Source organism: Lissotriton helveticus, chromosome 9 (assembly GCF_964261635.1).
Source record: "Lissotriton helveticus chromosome 9, aLisHel1.1, whole genome shotgun sequence".
Taxonomy (NCBI): domain Eukaryota; kingdom Metazoa; phylum Chordata; class Amphibia; order Caudata; family Salamandridae; genus Lissotriton; species Lissotriton helveticus.
The window spans coordinates 181,611,255-181,631,338 of NC_136070.1; the positions used below are offsets into that span (position 1 = coordinate 181,611,255).

Below are 20,084 nucleotides of genomic sequence, written 5' to 3' on the forward strand. Positions count from 1 at the left end.
CGTGAGACCTGAAAACGACTACGTTCCCCGCGTCTCTCCGCCAATCGATGGTTCAATTTGACCACCAGGTCAATGAACGCTGCACAATCCCCTGGTGGATCTACCACCTGAGACACCACATCCTTAAGTTCCTCACATAGGCCTTGGTAAAACAGGGAAGTTCTTTTCTCTGTTGGCCAATGGGTTTCAGACACCAACCGATTGAATGAGGCTATATAGGACAATAGATCCTGCCTGCCCTGCCGTAACTTTAGGAGTTCCGCGTCACTCGCCTGCATGAATGCATGTTTCGCAAACAAGCCACGCATCAACTCCTTGAATGCCGCATAGTCATACAACACACGATCATCACTGTCAATCAGGGGAATGGACCATTGGGCAGCAGTGCCAGCCAAATATGAGATGGTAAACGCAACCTTAGCAGAATCATCCGGAAAGGCACTAGGCTTGCACATAAAATGCAACTGGCACTGGTTCATAAAAGTGGCATACTTCTCGCTATCCCCAGAAAACCTCTCAGGGGGAGCCAAGGGCACTGCAACCGGGGTATTCACCGTAACAGCGAGAGGAACCCCTCCTCCCGCTCCACTGGAACCTGACCCACCACTGTACTGGAAAGTCGCTGGCTGAATGACTGTTGCCTGCCCCCTCTGTTGTAACTGTTCCCCAGCTCTCACTGCCACTAACTCCTGCTTCAGACCCATGTTCTCTTGACGTAAATCCTGCACCTGAGCCTGTAACGCTGTCAAAGCCCCCATAACGTCCTGCATAGTGGGCACACCCGTACCTCCGCCCGAGGGATTCCCCGAATCCTCATTCATCTTCGTCCAGGCAGTGCTATAACACGTGGGCTAGTTATTCTGTTGTGGTTCCGCCCACTCAGCCCGTGCACTGCAGGAACGAAGTGAAGAATGCACCAATCCCCTCTCCCTGCCCATGTGCCACTTCACAGACAAACAACTGTGCGTGCGCCAATGGACCTGAAAAGAGGGTGGTGTTGTAGTGACACCCAGTCGTCCACCCTAGGGTAGGTAAAAGGACACTGCTCCCGTCTCCTCGCCTCTGCACCTATGCACACAAACAAGAGGAAGTACACATCACAAACTGTAACACAAACGAGAAAAACCCATCCCCCCCCCCACTGCTAGTGAACATGCCCTGCCACCACAATCACACGGCTTACCTATTTACAATGCAAGCTTTGCCACGAGGAGTACACTGGGCAGTAGTTGGAATTGAGTCAGTGTCAATCCTCAGAGACTCAAGAAAAGACGTTTTAGTATGGTGTCATTCTTTTATAAAATGAAGGCTGGATCTTAGGTGAAAAAAGGCAAGAAGTGCTCATAGATCTTGAGAGCAGGGCCGGCGCTAGGCATGGGCAGTGTGGGCAGCTGCCCAGGGCCTCGCGCTCAGGGGGCCTCGCGCCCCTGTGAAAGGTCACACTTCCACAGCCCACCACAGGCCCCCTGCCTCACCTGATTACATTACGGGTGGGGGAAGGGACAATTAGAATGGGGGACGGCATAACAGCTGGGCCAGCAATTATGTTGGTTCACAATGTCAGGGGCAGGGCAGCGCCTCGGTTAAGTACCGGCCATTATCGGCCCTTTTTGTACATTTTGTATCTAGGCAACAGAAGGCCCCTTTGGTTCCAGCACAAGCCAGATACAGGTAAAAGGAGGTGGGTGAGGGGAGGAGGGAGCAGCCTTCGAATCTTTATAGGGCAGTGTCTCATCTTCATTGAATACAGCTAAAGTTTGGTAATAATAATGCTTGTGACATACAGTGATCGATACATTCTTCCTAGCTCGATAAATTAAAAGCAATTAATTCAGTTATGCAGAAACACTATCTGACTCATACTGATCTGACACAGGGGGGCAGTGTTACATACAAAACATAAAAATATTTACAGTTGTCGTTGCCATCTAAGCTAGGTACAGCTACCACTTTATTTTCTGCCCACTATTGAAGAACACCCCTTCAACAGAGGTTTTTTTTGTTGTTTTTTTTTGTACTCTGATGAGCTCTCAGCAGTGTCTTGGGAAGTGCCTTGTTACTGTTTGAAGACCCATGGGAGGGGGCCCCCCTCCCAAGGCCTTCAAGCACTGGATCGAGCTGCAAGGTCATAATGTGGGGGCCCCCTTCCCTGGGCCTTGTAGCCTTTGGTGTCTGTTTCAGAAAGCGCAGCAGGAGTGTAAGTTTTAAGCAGGACTCATTCATATATTGGTGATACATTTGGCAAGTCAGTGAAGGTGGCAATGTATGCCTCTATTGAGCCTGTCCTGGACTACAATATGGTTATCATCTTTGGTGGGCACCGTAGCCATCGGTGTCTTTTGGGCAGGAAGCAGAGACGTGAAAAAGTAAGTGAAGCAAAATCAGTTGCCGTGGAAACCACGTTCATAAGATACTAGTAGAACGCAACAGCACCTTGCCGTTTAAGTATAGTGGACCTTTAAAAAAATTGCTCTACGCTTTAAATTTTGAACTGGGGCTCGCTTTAACATCCTTGGCTACCGTGCTCATTCTCCGCCCACAACAGTTTTCAGCTGTGCCAGAGGTTAATACCTAAGTTTTTAGCATTATTATATGTATCTTTTGGTGACAAACAACCCCGTGATTCAAATACGTGTTCAGTAATATCCAAATTGATCTTTAGTGCTTCAACATCAACCATATAGTTTTAGAATGTAAATATTTTATTTTTTACTAGATAGTTTGAACACCTTACGTCCCAGGTTTGATATCTTGGAGATAAGTATGTGTCTGGATGCTCTCCCATGATTGTGTTGTTTTAGAGCTGGAATTTCGTTGACACAGGCCAAATATACAATGAAGTGTCTCAGTTACATTTAGTGATCTTTGAATCCCTGGAACAGACCAGGGTAGTACTGTCTTCTTGACTCCACATGTTTTCAAGTAAAAACACAACACTGTGATTGGGTTTGCGTATTATGGGTTATAAAAACAAGCATTGGCATAGCCAATAGGTCTCACTTTTGGGACCTTTTAAGTATTTAGTTATGCAGCACAATATCTTTGGTGCAACCACATCAACTGTTGCATGGCTAAACACTTATAAGGTCCCAAAGGCGAGACCTATTGACTATGCCAATGCTTGGTGTGGTTGTGTGTGTGTGGTTGTGTGTGTGTGGTTGTGTGTGTGGTTGTGTGTGTGTGGTTGTGTGTGTGTGTGTGTGGTTGTGTGTGTGTGGTTGTGTGTGTGTGTGGTTGTGTGTGTGTGTGTGTGGTTGTGTGTGTGTGTGTGGTTGTGTGTGTGGTTGTGTGTGTGGTTGTGTGTGTGTGGATGTGTGTGGTTGTGTGTGGTTGTGTGTGTGTGTGGTTGTGGTGTTGTGGTTGTGTGCGTGGTTGTGTGTGGGTGTGTGTGTGTGCGGTTGTGTGGTTGTGTGGTTGTGTGTGCGTGTGGTTGTGTGTGGGTGTGTGTGGTTGTGTGTGTGTGTGGTTGTGTGTTTGTGTGGTTGTGTGTGTGTGGTTGTTTTTGATTGCAATATTTCCTTTTATCTGGATATTTGCTCACCTGTTTTCCATCCCCTCTACTTTTTGTCCATGTTACTGATATCCACATTAGTTAGCTTCAGTGATGCCAAATAAGTTCAATAGTACTGTGATGTTACTTTCTGTGATGTCACTTCTTGTGACGCAATATTCAATTAGGGGGGCCTCACATCTTCCCTTTCGCCCGGGGCCTCAGAAGGCCTAGGGCAGGCCCTGCTTGAGAGCACACATAAAAAAAACCCTATCCTAATTGCCATATCGAAGGCAATGGACTAAAACAGACGAGGGAGAAGGAAAACAATCAACTTCCTCTGCACTCGCGGAATGACCCGAAAAACGGGTCACTTCCGCATAACGATGTGGATTGACTACAAAAACAAGGGGCGCGTCACGAAGGCAAACAAGCCCCGCACTGAGCCGCGTCTCCTCTCCTTCACTGTAAACAGGCCGAACCACAAAATATTAACGGAGGCGGATAGGAGGCCCTATCACTTAAACTAACCTCCAAAACGAGTGCAAATAAAGAAAACTCAAAAACGAAGGGGGCAGGGGCAAGACTGACTAGCTAGGAGGGGTGGAATAACAAGGAGGGAAAAGGAGGACAATAGGTCAGAAGGCAAAAAGGCAAAGCACTCTAGGGGAGAGTACTAGATCTACACCTCACGAGCCCGTGAGGGAAATCCAATGAGAGCAAGGAATACTCCAACAGCAACCAGGAACCTCACAGGAAGCAATAACTAGCAGGGAAATGAAGGTAGGACAGACTTATATCCAGTTCCTGTTTGATCATGTGATGGCAGTCCATGAACACTAAAAAAGGACTATCCCTGCCCTTATATCGCATCCTAACAAGGAGCTTCAAAATACCCCTGAACTGTGTACGGCCATATGGTTTTAAATCTTTACCGATATTCGCGAACATTGCAAGATTGGAAGATACATTAAAATATCCTAGCCCTTAGGCCAGGCGTGGAGATAGGAGATTAATGTTCAACCCTGCTCAATTGGATACAAATATACCCCCTCCTCCATTCTTGCACCCGTTTCAACGACATTGACATTTTGCTCAAAATGGGTTATTTTGATAAAGTGGCAATTTGGTTGAAAGTGGCAATTTACTGACTTTCCTTTTAGCACAGGTCCAGATGTTTTCGAAGATTGGAAGGGAAGCAAAACAATAAAAATACAGACTCTTTGCTCTTGAGCAAACGTCTGCCTTTTTCAGATGGGAGAATGTAGGTATTAATGTTATTGCTAATGGGTGATAGTGAGCCAGGATGGCGTACCAGGGACGGAGAGTAGGCCAAGTCCTGTGCAGAGTTTAATTAGTTGAATGGTTTTGTCTGAACAAGGCTGGTGGGGGTTAACAAGGCACAGAGTAAATGATGCACCCCAATTCAAAGAAGTAAGACTCAAATGAGAATGAGTACATGGTGATAGCACAGGAAGGTGTAGATAATGGTGAGAGTGATGGTTACATGAATGATATAGTGATTGGAGAAGAAAGGTGTCAATTAGGATCTTACAAGGAGTTAAAGTCAATGAGGTCTGGGATGCAGGATATGTTTCAACAAGGTTGGGCAGGGAGTGCAGTAAGTTGAATTCCACTTGGGGAAGACAATACTGATAGTCAGATTGAAATCCCAATTGCACTCACACATTGAGAGGGGCAACAGGAGAAACTGTTCAGTCGATGTCAAAATTCGCCTTTTTACCTAGTTTGAGGTAGGTCCGCTTCTCAGTGCATCCACGGACAGCTGGCTACTTCGTGAAAACTGAAGGAAGAAGGATGCAAAGCTGAAGCTGGATCTGTAAGTAGTACATCTAAGTAGAATTTTCTCAATGTGAAACCAGGATTCGTTTGTATCAGGAAGCGACTCAGTAACCACGCCTCTGCTGCAGTGAAGAAGGCAGTTTTGGGAAATGTGCAAACTTTTTTTACAGTTTCATGAAGTTGGCAAAAGCATAACTGCGTAATTCGAACATTCTTAGGATAGTGCCTTTATCCAAAGTGATATCCCAATGGCCCTGCTCTACTCCTTAACTGGGGACAAACCTTTAGTTCTGTGTTTCTTTATTTGAGTTTGGTTAAGGGCTCCGTATCTTACAGTAACTTCAGAGCACTAAGGCACTTATAACAGTCTGCATTTGGCAATTAAGTGAGGTGTTACAATTAGATAGGAGTGAAAGACCTTTTCCTGATGTTCTTCAAAAAATAGCCCTTTTCCTATGTAGAGTTCATGTACGGGCAAGCTTGAAGAGCTCACTTTTCAATATTCTTCTGAAGTACATCTAGTGTGATCTCGACAGCTAGGTCAACCGGGAGCCAACATAGATTTCTCAGAACTTATTTATAATGGTCTCGTTTGGGAAGGTTTGGGCACATCCTGATTGTGGGTAATATTCAGGTAATGTTGTAATAATTGAGGTTTGTCATAGATAAAGCTATAGTGAGCTTCAACCTGTGGTTAAGTTGAAGCAGCAGGTGTATTTTTCACAGGTTGGAGAGCTGCATGTTGAATCTCTAATTACAAAATTGGCTTGCCTTGGCATAAGAAATAATCCCAAAATGTCTTACCGTTGGTGAAGTGGGTAGTGTGGTTGCAAGGCCTTGGGTCAGATGTATGTTAGGTAATTGGGACCTGCAACCCTAATACGGGCTGCGAGGGTTTACCTAACAGCCGCGGCCCATGCAGGCAAGAGCAGTAGGGTGGGGCGGGAAGATTTCGACAGACGACAAGGGAATATTAACTATTTATTTAATTTTTCCTCGTGATCGTCTGTTGAATTCCCCCAACCCGGCCCCACCGCTCTCAGCTACACAGGCCGCGGTTGATCCTGAAAATTGGAAGGGTTGTTGACAGTTTGCTTGCAAAACTGCTCCAGGAGGATGAAATGTTAGAGGAACACAAGTGCGCACTGCAGAGTATGGTGAACAGCACAAAAAAAAGTTCCTGAACTTAGTAGTAAAATGTCAAATTATGGAGGCCCATTGCAAAATGTGGGGATCTCTTGAATGGCAACCCAACCTTGCTACCCCTCTGCCTTAGGCCTGCTTGCTTATGGGACTTATTGAGCATGTACAGGGCATGTAAACAAGATCTAGGTTCACAGAAATTGAAACATTTTGTGTCAGGTTCCTGAAAGAGAATAGAACATTGTGGCCGTATGTGCCCTCTAAACTCAAAGCACAGGAAGAATATCAGCCGTGATTAGTCAGAATTCAGATTTTGTCTTGCTGAAGAGGGAGGAACTTCCGCTTTTGCTACAGAAAACACAGGGTAGAATACACAGACTGGTCAGGCCAGAGTCCTTAACCTTAGCTGTTTAAACACTTGCGTTGAGATGGTAAAAGAACTGCAGCTAAGCACGTTGCCCTCTGCCTACAAGCAGATGAGCTGGATCATTTACAAAGAAGCAGAGGCTTCACCATTGGACATCTCGTCTCCATTTAATAAGCAGGTACATTTCAAATACTCTACCTCCAGAGTGGCACTCATATCGCAGGTTAAAAGGTGGTCTAAATTAAAACCCCTTAAGTCTAGAGCCTTTCCGTACTACCCTTTCCATTCTCTCTCATTAATCCCGTGAATACATTTGTTGTTACTTCTTTTGCAAGTATATCCTTGTTGCCAACAGAACGTCAGTAATATTGAATTTAACCAAGCCTGAGATATTTCTTGCCTAATACAAACACCCTACTGAACATGGGTCTATCTGCCGAATATAGGATGCCTCTGAGGAGCAGATTGGATGGGTGCGGGTTTGACAAACCAGTCCTTCATTTTTAAGAGTTTGGTTTAATGGAACGCCTTTAACCATGCCTATGCCTCCCCACTCTAGCACATAAAATACAGAAATGACCATCATACATATTTGTTTATTTCTTTCTGGTTAATGAATACTTGCCCTTTATCTGGTTCTACACTAACCCTTCCGGCTCTTATCTACCATAAAGAAATTATTGTTTGTGTTAAATGAATTAAATATTTGCTGCTTGTATTTGATCTAGGGTGTACTTGCCATTCCACAGTGAATCATCCAGGGAGGGGGAGAGGCCTAGACAGAATCAGGCTAATCTTTGTATATCAGCAAGTATAAGCCTAACAATGGAAGGTCCCCTCAGGCACAGTCAACATAGGGCATTCAAAGAACTCAGGTCACTGAAACCTGCGTCAATATAGTGAAGTTACACAAGTGAGGGACTCACATTTATCACTGATACCCTGACTGTAGGGTGCATATGCACTCTCAACAGACAACTGCTTTCTTCCACCCTTTTTTAAGAGGCGTTAGATACGTCTTTGGTATGCTAAGGATGACTCCAATGAAATTAAATTTCTAACAAAATCTTTCCTAGGTATTCTTCATTATTTGGAGTTGGAACGTTAAAGGATTCTTCAACTCTTAGTGAAGATTTGTGTCAGGTTTTTCTGCGGTGCACCACAATCTAGCGGATACAACAAACAGTTATCCTACTACTAGGAAATATGTAAGGAAAACAGAGATTGTAAAAAGCACAACAGCACAAAGCAAATAGACATACCCAGGTATATCCATCACCATATAGTTTTCAGAGGAGGACAAAAGGGATTAGCTTCATATCGCCAACTAGAAGAAGCTTGGTAGAAATCTTACTCAATCCCTGACCACAACTATACATATATAGTTCAACTTAATTACTCCAAACAAATGTTACATTGGTGCATATCAGCTGCATTGTGAACATGGACCCTGTCCCAAAATCAGCAGGTCATTTGCATATACAGAACCGGTGAAACACGTCTTCATTAGGCGTACTACACCAACCAGCATGAATGACATCATTTAATCCTAAACTAGTCATTTTAAATTTTGTTCAGTTAATGTGATAAACCCTATTCTGCTGTAAAAGGTTTATGTCCTAATTGACTGATGATTAAAAGTTTGAGATTAGCACTACCCCCAGAACATGTTGGTTGCAGTAAGTTAAGGCATGTGTTGTCTGTGTTCAAAATCACAACTGGCGAATTTTCATGTTTTTATGCATTTGAGCCAGAACCATAACTCTTAACTGTGGTTTTTTTCAGTTAATTTCATAGTTTTTAAAATGAGGTACTCAAGCTCCAACCTCCACTGTGCACATCCATGCACCTCAGGGTTTTGGTGCAGAACCTGCTTTGTGGCAGAGACCTGAACCCAACTAGCCATGGGTAGGCAAGCCCTGCTGTGCATGGCATTCAGACATGCACAGTGGGGCTGGGCACAGGGTCTGGCCTGCGGTCAGTTTGATATAAACATATTCAGCTGTTCAGGCTACAGATGTGAGCAACATTTCCTACGAGAGATAAAAAGGGTAAGCACTTAACTTTTTGTCCCATGCATGAAACTTTAGGAAACTTAGAATGCAGAAACTTAGCTAACCAAGTAAGTAAATACTGTGCCAAGCACAGTGTAAATCTGTCCAAGACATAAAAATATACAAGCAAATCAGAACAAGGGACTACTAAATAATTTGAAACCATAAATTGCAGTCGATAGTTAATCGGCTCTCCTTTTTTTCTTCCCCTCTGGCTTTTTTTGTTTTTACTTCTTCTCTTTCCTACTCTTTTCCCCTTGAGGGTTTTTCTTCTTTCATTCTTATTATTCTCTTTTTCTTCTCCAGATGATATATATTTTCCTCGATGCCTATTATTAATTAAGCTGGATAAACAGACTGATGTTACTCTGTGTGTGACCTTCCTCCAAATATGCCTTTGACAGCAATGAGGGGGTGATTCCTTTAATAAAAATACAATTCAATGGTGAAGATGGATTTTTAATAAGTATTAAGGAAAATAACTTTTAGAAAGTTAATTTTTTCGTCAGAAGTTTTTGCATTTGCTCTCGCACTTCAAAAAGCCAGTAATTAGCATCTGAATAGATGTGAAAGGCTTCCCAGAGGATGACTCTTCTGAATTTAACATAATATGGAGAATGGGGATGTGAGCATGTTTTTTGAAATCACAGAGTAAAATTCTGCTTGAATGTTAAAACCTGATTAAAAGGTTGGCTGGGTTTTACATATAACACTTGGTGCACACTTGAAATAAAGGGAAACAGGGTGCCAATAACAATTCTTGTGTGTCCACTGTTTGGTTGCTGGAAACGCCTGCTTTTGTTCTACAGATTCCAGTCTCTTGGCTTATTGTATTTTTTACAGTGACTGCTCCTAACTGGATTTTAGTGTTGGATATGGAAGGACAATAGAATTACCAAAGTACTCTCCCCACAAATACACACACAACCCTTACAGCCCAAGTTTAGTGTGGCCAAAGACATTGGTCATCTTTAAAATGTTCAAAGTGGTTAGGATAGGTCCTAAGAACTTTTATCCCATTGATTAGGGAGTGCCCGGGAATCACTCCCACCCACTAGCTCATGCCTGACATAAATGTGGCACTGCCACTTGAGAAACTCCTGGACTTGAGGAAGTTCAGAAGGACTGAGCCTGCAGTTTGGGACCTGAGAAGAACCCTGAAGGACTGGACCTGGACTCTATGCTACACATGTGGCTGACCTCCTTTTAAAGCAACAGAGACACAGCAATCTACAAGAGGCCATTTCCTACAACTGCCCAGTGGCATCTGGACTTGGGCTGGACCCTGCTCTTTGGCCTCTGCATGACACCCTGTGAGTTTCTAGGTGCCTCCAATGGGGTCCTGGGGTTCTTTAGGTGTAATCTATGGTGAATTTGGGACCTAAAAGACTAAAACCATGAGGTAAAATCTTTGGCCATAATGAACCTGGTTGGTGTAGCCAACCAGTGTTCCATTGTGGTCAGCATCAACTTGTGCCCAGGTTTCGGTCTACGGCAACCTTTGGCACTTTTTTGCCTCCTGGTGCTATTCCTACTTAAACGTTAAAGCTTCATATCTCCGGATTTTTGTCATTTTGGTGTTATTTTATTGTTATTTTATTAACTTTTACTCCATTTTTTTAATTAGGCTGCATTTTGAATTTTTTTGAATTTTGACTTTATTACTGGTATTGTACAGTGGTGGGTACTCACTCATCTCAAGTAATAATCACATTTCTAATACACCAAATGATCCAAAATTACACTGGCAACTGTCACTGTCTAAATATATATATATATATATATATATATATATATATATATATATATATATATATTATGCTCCATGGGGTTGTCCAAGTAGCGGGACAACCTTGGAGCGTGAATATATATATATATATATATATATATATATATACGGGTGTTGGATGGCCTGTTATTGAGCATTTTGCATTTTCTTGGGGAAGAGGTCGTTACCTGCTTGAGTGCCGCCTGGGATTCAGCGGCTCAGGATTTCTCTTGGATATATATATATATATATCTCACCAGAGTCCTTCTGTGTAAACAACTGCCTCCTTGAAAACGAAAGCCGCTTCGTCACGGGGGACACCACGGAAGCATGTCTCTTAAATAAGTACAAAACTTCTCCCAAAATCATAGAAGTAGTACGAAACTATGTGCGTTTTTTTTGTTCTTTATTCAGCCACCAGTCAAACTTGTTTCGAATGCCACGCACTCTTGTTCACTTACAATTGCACTATGGCGAGTGGCCATTTTTTAACTCATTTCACACGTGATATGCAGTAAAACTACAAATGCAGTATATACAATGAAAGACCTGTAGTTTTTGATAGAAATTACTTTGTAGCTGTTTTTGACGCGATTTATACAAAGCCACTCCGCTCCATATTAAAATGTCTTAAAACAGCGAACCAATTACTTCGCGCTAAACATTTCCAACAATACGCTATAATAGGCAATGTTGAATAATACTATCTGACTGTCCTCTAACAATATTTCATTAAATCGGATTGTCATTTGTTACCATCTTAAATCCGATGAAACTTTAACTAATACAGCCCCAGTGGGCATACATTTTATTATGTGCTTTGATTTTACAACTCTGCCCAAGTGGGCAAACAGTCATTGTAAAACACAATCAAATAATTCCACAAGTCTATTTACAGATCACCTTATTTAACATCTTAGACTGCACCCTATCAACCCAGATGAGTATACAAATCCTCTTCCATATTTAGATCTTCAGGTTGTTTTGAGTTAAGTTCGGCTATAAAACATGATTCCAATTTTCTAAGCATTTTTTTCACGATTCCCACCTCTTACATTTTTTTCTACGCCATCGATTACATAATACATTAAACCTCTCACATTTTGCTCATGGAACCTCTCAAAATGCCTGGCCACTGGGTAGGTACGGTCGCCATTCTTAATGGCCCTCAAATGCTGGAGGATTCGCTTATGTACTTCTAAGATCGTGCTGCCTACGTACAACAGGTGGCAAGGGCACTGGAGCACGCAGACAGCAAATCTGTTTTACAGGAATATTTCCCTCGTATTGTTCTCATGCTTTTGTGTAAGCCAGGTTTGTATTGCTCTGTATTTATTCCATGTTGACATGCCTTGCACTAAGTGCACTTAATAAACCCCTTCCGTTTGTTTAGCCAGGTGGTTTTCAACCTGGGTTTTTTCAGGACATTACTAACCAGCATTTGCTTAAATGATTTTGTTTTGTGAAACGTAATTTGTGGGCGTTTTGACACTGATCTCCCTAAAATCAGATCTTTTTTTATCAAGTGCCAATGTTTGTTACAGATATTTCGCAGCTTGTCATGTTGTGCGCTATATGTAGTCACAAATCTACAGTCAATCTTATCTTCTGCGCTTTTTTTGCTTTCTTACTTCTGTCTTATTGAACAAAATGTCTTCCTGTTTCTTCTCATTAGCTCTGTACACTGTATTTTCCAGGACACTTCCAAATGCAGATATTATTGGACGCCCTGGGAGAGTCTAACAAGCTCTTGTGAACTTTTGGATTTAAGTAGAACACTGGTGTAACTGGGTGTTCCACTAAAAGATACTTATATTCATCATGTTTAAGCAAACCTTTGTCGAGCCAAACCTTCAACTGGACATTGTAGCGGTCATTACTCTGCACCATGACTTTGTCTGCAACTCTTACATAGCAGTACTTGTTATTTAACTGTTTGCAGGCTTCTGCCAGATATTTGTGTTTTCCCCAAAGGACTATATTACCTCCTTTGTCTGCGCTACGCACAATACAATTCTCATTTTCTGACAGTTTTCTAATCAAAGCCTGATACTCAGTATGGTTAATATTGTTAGGTTTAATGTTTAATAGCGATATAGGTCGATAGGAGGTGCACTCCGTTTTGGGTTTCCCTTCCTTGTGTATTGTAACGATTGTGGCGATCCTCTGGTCATATGGTAGTGATCCCTGCTTAAGGCTGTCCTTGAACATGGATTTTAAATAGGGGGGCAATTTATCTGGTTTAAGTTTGTAAAGCTCGATTGGAATGCCATTTGGGCCTAGGGCTTTCCCCGAATGAAATGTTCTTACGGCTGTTGCTATTTCATCAGGCGTGAGGGCACTGTCCATGAATGCTTGGTCTGGGTCTGTCAGTTTAGGGAGAGAGATATCTTTGATAAGATCAGAAAAATCTGCTTCAGGGTATGGTGCTACCGAACTATATACTGTTTGGAAGTGAGCTGCAAAATGATTGGCTATGTCTTGGGGATCCGTCTTAGGGATCCGTTGGTACCTTAAGTTCTGGCACAAGTCTGCTGGCCTGCTCCTTTCCATCTAGCCAGGCGAGTAATTTACCAGCCTTGTCCCCCCAATGATATATTCGGCCCAACCTTTCCTGTCCCATTAGTTTTGCACGGTCAGTGACTAATGCCCTGTATTCTTCCTGGCGCAGACGGAGGGAGTGAAGGGCTTCAGGCGTGGGGTCAGAGTTGACATCCTGCTCCAGACGCTAAAGCTCATGTTCTATATCGGAGATGTCTTTTACTCTATCTCTTTTGGAGCCCGCAACTAGGGAAAGGGTCTGCCCTCGGACCACCGTTTTGAAAGCCTCCCATCGAATTTGGGGGGACTCAACTGTGTGTTCGTTCTCCAAAAAGTAATCGTCAATAGTTTTATTCAGGCCTTTTTTAATTTTGGGGTTCTTGAGGTACCAGGGGTTTATTGGGGCAACCCGTCCGACTTGTGTGTCATCTAAACCTATGTGTACCCATAAAGGTGTGTGGTCGGAGATGCCTCTGGCCAGGTGACGGATTGCGTGGATGTCTGTGATTTGTGGAGTCAGAACGATTACGTAGTCAAGGCGGGATAGACTGTTGTGTGCCCCCAAGTGAAAAGTGTGCTGGATCTTGTCCGGATTGTATGCTCTCCGGCCATCTGTCAGCCTCATTGCTTCGAAGAAACCGGAAAAGGTGTGTGGGGGTTTGTGCGAGGGCGGTGTCTGTCTAGTGAGTCCGATAGATATTATTGAGTTGAAGTCACCTCTGAGCACCAGGTGGCCGTCAGGCAATGTCAACAGTACCGCACCAAGGTTGGTGAAAGTTACACCCTGCATCCCCGGAGGTGCATACACAGACATAAGGGTGATAGTTCAGCCCTCCCAGGTTACCGTGATCCCAACGTATCTGCCTCGGTCTTCTACATATGTGGAGGTGAGTGAAAGAGAAAATGGCTTTTTTTGCATGATACCTACACTCCTAGAGCTGGAAGTAAAGCCTGCACGTGCCACCATCGAATAACCCCATCTGTGCATTGCTTTGCATGTATTGCCAATAAGGTGGGTTTCTTGGAGTAGGACAATGTCCGGTGATAGTCTCTCAATACATTGCAATACAACACTTCTCTTGATCTTGTCCCCCAACACGTTAACATTCCAACTTGAGATTTTGACTTCCTTGTTTTTTTTTTTTTTTTTTTAAACAGTTTTTATTGAACAGTTTGCAGAGCATTTCAATGACAATGGACTTTGCTTATCTTGTAAACACATTAGTGCCAGAAGCACACCAAGTCTCTGATATTGCATAAGGAAAAACATTTTCATCACATTTCCCCTTCTAAACCCTCCCTCTCCCGCGGGGGCACATTGCATAAAATTATACATCATGTTAAGATCAATCACTGACATCAGAATCTGAATCTTCAGGTGGCGGGGTTCACATATCCCTCCTCGGTAGGTGTTCCATCCCCCCCATACCTTCTCCCACTTTTTCGGGCATCCTCTATACATATAGACTGACCACTCTGCAACCATAGCTAGGTTCATATCTCTGCACCACTGAGCGAGGGTGGGCCCAACCCTAGAACCCCAGCGCTGCGCGATGTTCCTTTTGGCGATTGTCATACCTAACGTCACCCAGACCTGGGCCGTCGTGTTCAAGTCTGTTGGGTCCCAAATATTGAGGAGGCAGCATCTCGGACTTGGCAACACAGTGATCCTTGTCACCTGGGAGAGCGTATTCATTACTGCCATCCAGTATCCTACTATCTTGGGACAACTCCAGATGGTATGATAGAACGTTCCCGTTTCCCCACATTCTCTAAGACAGTGCGGCGCGTCCACCCTCCCTATCCTGTGGAGGAGTACTCTTGTATAATATGTGCGGTGCAAAATTTTGAGCTGCACTAATCGTAGCCTTGAAGGAATGGCTGCTTCCTTAGGGGAAGCAATCGCCTCTCTCCACTCCGCCTCATCAATTTCTCCTACCTCTTGCTCCCACTTAGCTTTCAGGGTCCCTGTAAGATCTGGTCTGTTGTTTATTATTTTTTTGTATGTTAGCGAAATTGCTTTTTTCTGTAGGTGATCAGTCAGGAGCCTATCCTCCAGTGGCGAGGAGTCTTCCGGGTTTGTGTCTGGTGGTATCAGTGACTGTAATGCATGTTTAATCTGTATATATCAGAACTTCTCTGTCTCCGCTAGATCATATGTGGCCTGCAGGTGAGCGAAAGTTACCACCCTTCCTTTCTGCCACAGGTCCCCGACCGTCGATATACCTATGGAGTACCTGTCTCGGAACCCTTTCGTATTGCCCAGCATCCCCAGTTTCTTTGTGTCCCACAGTGGCATGGCCTTCGTGACCACCCCCTCCCATCCTAGCTCCCGCTGTGCCGTGCACCATACATGTACGGCGTGAAGTGTTGGTCCCGTGATCGTTTGTTTCCGCTTTTTATTTATAAGGCGCTCATAATCACTGCCGGTGCCAGGAGATGCCTGTCCAGCCTAAACACCGGGTCTTCCTGAGGAACATGTAGCCAGGAATTAATGGCGATTGATTGAGAAGCCCAATAGTATGCTTTAACATCTGGCAGGGCAATCCCGCCATCGTACCAGCTTCTAGTGAGTTTTGAAGTGCTATACGCGGTGCCCTCCCGTCCCAGAGTTGGGTTGTTGTTAGCTCTGCATTTATTGCTCCAAAGTAAGCCGGGGAGTCTGGGAATGGCGTGTTTTGTAGCGCGTAAAGAAATCTTGGAAGCACTACCATTTTAAAGAGTGTCGCTCGGCCCAGAAGTGTTAAAGAGAGCATGCGCTAGTGTTTAACATCTTTTTTAAATCTCGTCAGGGGTTGCATTAGATTTAGTTCAACGAAGTGTGCATGATCGTGCGTTATAAATACCCCCAGGTACTTAAACCCAGTGGTGCCTATCTGCAGTTCGCATCCCTTAGGCAGTCGCGGCTGGGGACCCTTCAAAACATACTTGTCCCAGTTAATGGTGTTTCCTGACACCCGCCCATATGCCGCACATATATCTAATAAACAATTAATGGAGCGTGCTGGAGACGTCAGGTATAAGAGGATGTCGTCCGCATATAGCAAGATGCGATCCTTCCAGCCAATCACCCATCTTATACCCCATATTGTGAGGTCCTGCCTGATCCATGCAGCCAGCGGCTCCAGTACTATTGCGAAAAGTAGGGGTGACAGTGGGCATCCCTGTCTCGTCCCCCTCCCTAGTGGGAATTCTCGCAACAGGCATCCGTTAACTACAACTTCGGTCGTGTGTACAATAAGCGGACCCATGTACAAAACCGTGGCCCAAACCCATGCGCTGCAGAACCGCGAAGAGGAAAGGCCACTCCACTAGGTCAAACGCCATGCGTGCATCTAATGAAAGTATGGCCGCGTCTTCTGTTATGGTTGATCTGCGTTCTAGTACACTGTACAACCGCCTCAGGTTGAGCGCCGTGTTACAATTCGGCATGAACCCCAACTGATCTGCGTGTATAATGTCAGGTAGATGTGGCTGCAGCCTCGTGGCCACGGTTTTAGCAAGTATCTTCGCCTCTGCATTAAGGAGAGACATCCGTCTGTATGACGTGCACTCCTCTGCCGACTTTCCGGCCTTATGGATCGCGACTATAGTAGCAAGACGCTGATCTCGCGGCAGGATACCCTCTGTGAAACTCTCGGTATACATGGCCAGGAGGTGGGGCACAAGGTGTTTGGCTCCATGCTTATAGAATTCGACTGGGATCCCGTTTGGCCCCAGCGCCTTCCCAGTGTGCAGTGCTCTGATCGCCTGCACGAGCTCATCTGTCGTGATGTCCTCTTCTAAAGCAGCTATGGCGTATGCCTCAAGTGCGGGCAATCGTATGTCATGTTGTAAAGGGGGGTCAGTGAGGGTCTGGACACGAGGTTTGGGCAAAGCGGGTTTTATTTTTGTGTACAACTTTTTCTTGCGCAACGTTAGTCTTTCCCTGGCAAAGTCCGCGGGGTCCGTGATGTCTACTGGCGGGGCTGCTTCTCCTTGGCAGCTTCTGACCCGGGGTCAGGACTGCACGCCGCTCTCAGGATGACCGAAAACAAAACACAAAGAAAGGACCAATTACTGTACGTCCTCTGGTTGCTAAAAAGGGGTACCGGGGAAGTGAGGGACACCTTTAGTGCTCAGCCTGGCTATCCGTATTTGTGAAGCGTAGTGAGGGTAGGGTCAATTACAGGGTTCAGGGGGTGCGGGATCACTAGGAAGCTGAGGGTATTCAACGCGGGGATCGCCCCCTTAGCCCCACCCAGCTTGTAAACTTGGCCCGTACCTGTCGGAGCCACACTCCTCCCTCGGGAGTGTGGCAGGGCGCAGCGCGGTCTCGTTGGCCTCCTGGCTCGTCTGCTTCTACTTGTGGACCGTCTGCTTCTCGTCCTGGTTCGGTATCTCGAGCTCCGTCCTTTCGCCCGTCCTCCTCCGTCTTCCTTCCTCGTCCGGTGACGTCACACGCCTCTCCCTGGACCTCCGGCGTCTTATCCAATGCCCCGTAGTACACGTCATTGGAGGTGGGGCCTTCGTTTGGGATGCTCGGCCAGTTAAAGGGGCCAGACTGTTTTTCGTCCTCCAGTGCGTGCCACGAGTCTTGTTCCGCCTGTGGAGAAGGGTGAAGGGAATCCGGATCAATACTTTTCCACCATTCTGTTTCCTTGCAGTTCCCCGGGGTACAGGCCAACTCGGGCGCCGTGTTACACATGTATAAATGCAAGGTTATCATCTACCGCCGCTGTGGCTACTGGTGTGTATACCGTCTTACAGTGTAGCGCTAATGCTTCGGAAATTTGTTGTGGTGCAGTCACTAAGTCACCGTCTTTGGTTCGTATCTGTGTTATCTAATTACTTGACGTCCTTGTTACGCTGCACTCCCATTGGTAAATAGACAGGGCCCCGCTAGTGGGGTTACATTTATGCATTGTACTGTAGAGGTAAGTCCGAAGAACAACAAACAAACTAAACAACAATCCCTCCCAACATCCCCCACCCTGCTTCCCTGCACTCTGGGCTCAGAACTGTCCATGCTTCTTAAATGCAGAGCGCCTATCGCCCAACTATTCTACTGAAAGAAAAAAACGAGGGGGAAGACCTTAGGACTCTGCCAGCCCCCTCCCCTACCATTACAGGTTAACGGTGTAGCACGTGAAGAATACCTAGGTCACCAAGATTATAAGTTCCCAATATATCGCCAGATAGTTCAGTTCCAGCATAGGTCAAACCCTGGTGGTCTGTGTCCTTATGAACGGAGAAAACAGATTATCCAAAGACATCAAAGGGCTGTCTATAAGGGTTTGTCACACTATTCAATGGTCGGTGAAGTTCTGTTCCGGCGATATTCGAAGGCTGTCAATCCAGTCAGATGCCACCTCTAGCATGTCAAAGAAGCGGGTTTTCCCATCAATTTCAACTCTCAGATGCGCAGGGAAGAGCATGGCGTATTTGAGACCTTTCTCCCTCAACCTGCGCTTGACATCAAGAAAGGAGTGTCGCCGCATTTGCACTGCCAGGGTGAAGTCGGGGAAGAAAGTAATTGCCGAGTTGTCTAGATGAATCGGAGGAGCGACCCTCGCTGCTTGCAGGACTGTGTCCCTATCCCTATAATTGAGCAGTCGGGACAGTATCGGACAGGATGGTGGGGCCAGGGCTTCAGGCGGCCCCCAGGCACTCTGTGGGCTCTTTCGATAACAAATAATTTAGAAAGGCCTTTGGGCTGCAGCTTTGTCAAGATCAGACCTTCAATAAACAGGTCTACAGCGGGACCCTCCGATTTCTCTGGTACGCCAAGAACACGGATGTTATTGCATCTCAGTTGCCCTTCATAATCGTCCAGCTTGTCCTCCGTAAACATCCGGAATGTTTGTAGTTCCCCAATCTCCATTTGCAGTTGCGAGGGGTCTTCCACCAGGCTGGCGGTGGTGATTTCCAACCGTTTGACCTTCTCTCTGTATTTTGTAAGATCGGCCCTAATCAGCGTCACTTCCGAAGAGAAAGTGTGGATAGATGTGCGGACCCCTACGATAGCTGCCATTATGTCCTTAATTGTGGGCTCAGTAGGGTCCTGCTCAGCTCCGCTTTGTAGCTTATCACTTACCACCTTTTGTTCCGCCAGGTCCGCCTTCGGGCAGGTGAATTTGTCTAGTCTGCTTTGTTGGGACGTCCGGGGGCCCTTAGCGTTGGACATGGTGCGGCCCCTGCTGTCTCCCGGGTGGGATACCCAGACCGCACAGCAATTAGGAGTGCCAGAGATTCGAGCCCCCTCGTCCAAGCACCAGCGACAGTCAGTGGGCAAGTGTCCAACAATCGAGGGTGCCAAGCGGGCTGTCAATTATCAGGGCGCTGCCTCCAGTTCTTGCGGTGGTTGTTGGGCACTGTTTATGCTGCTGGGGCTCCGTCAACCGAAAATCATCAGCTCCTCCCAGGGCATAGGGAGCCCAAGAAATGTCAGGATAAAGAAGGGGGGGAGAAAAAGGGGGGGTGGGTCACACACTAAGGGGCACTTCCAGTTGGCAGTGGTGACAGTTGGTAGTGGAGGTACTGGCTGCCCCACTCGCATGCGGCCTGCGCCCCCCCCCGACTCACCCCACTGCACACTGCAGCCTGTATTCGGTCAGTACCCAGCTGTGTTGTCCTCCTGCGAGAGTTGCAGCGCTGTGGAGCCAGGGCGCAGGGGGCCCAGACCACGCCCGTAGCCCGCCTGCACTTTCAAACAGTTCCTGGACCCCGCAAAGATGGAACATGTTAGAGCCCTCCGTGATACCAAGATCGCCTCGCGGAAGGCTCGGCAGTGGCGGAACTTAGCACACGTCCCCAGGAGGCGCTCAGAAAGCCTCTGTTCAGCCACACTCCAGTCCAGGACAGGGCACTCCTTGGCGGGCGGGGGCACTACTTTCACCAGCCCCGCTCTGCGCCACACTCCGAGACCCACTGGAGGCC

General features: G+C 45.8%; 1 protein-coding gene across 4 annotated transcripts in view; it reads right to left on the minus strand.

The window, feature by feature from the left end:
- Positions 1–20,084, minus strand: part of CDKL1 (cyclin dependent kinase like 1) — a 333,969-nt gene that overhangs the window by 213,231 nt on the left and 100,654 nt on the right. Inside the window, exon 1 of one of the 4 annotated variants that reach the window (XM_078659719.1) lies at positions 3,542–3,981. The exons of the other annotated variants lie outside the window; for them this stretch is intronic. Coding sequence (XP_078515845.1) covers positions 3,542–3,589 — 48 coding nt within the window. The 5' untranslated portion in view covers positions 3,590–3,981. Of the gene's footprint in view, positions 1–3,541; positions 3,982–20,084 lie in introns of those variants that run through there. 4 annotated transcript variants of the gene reach the window in all.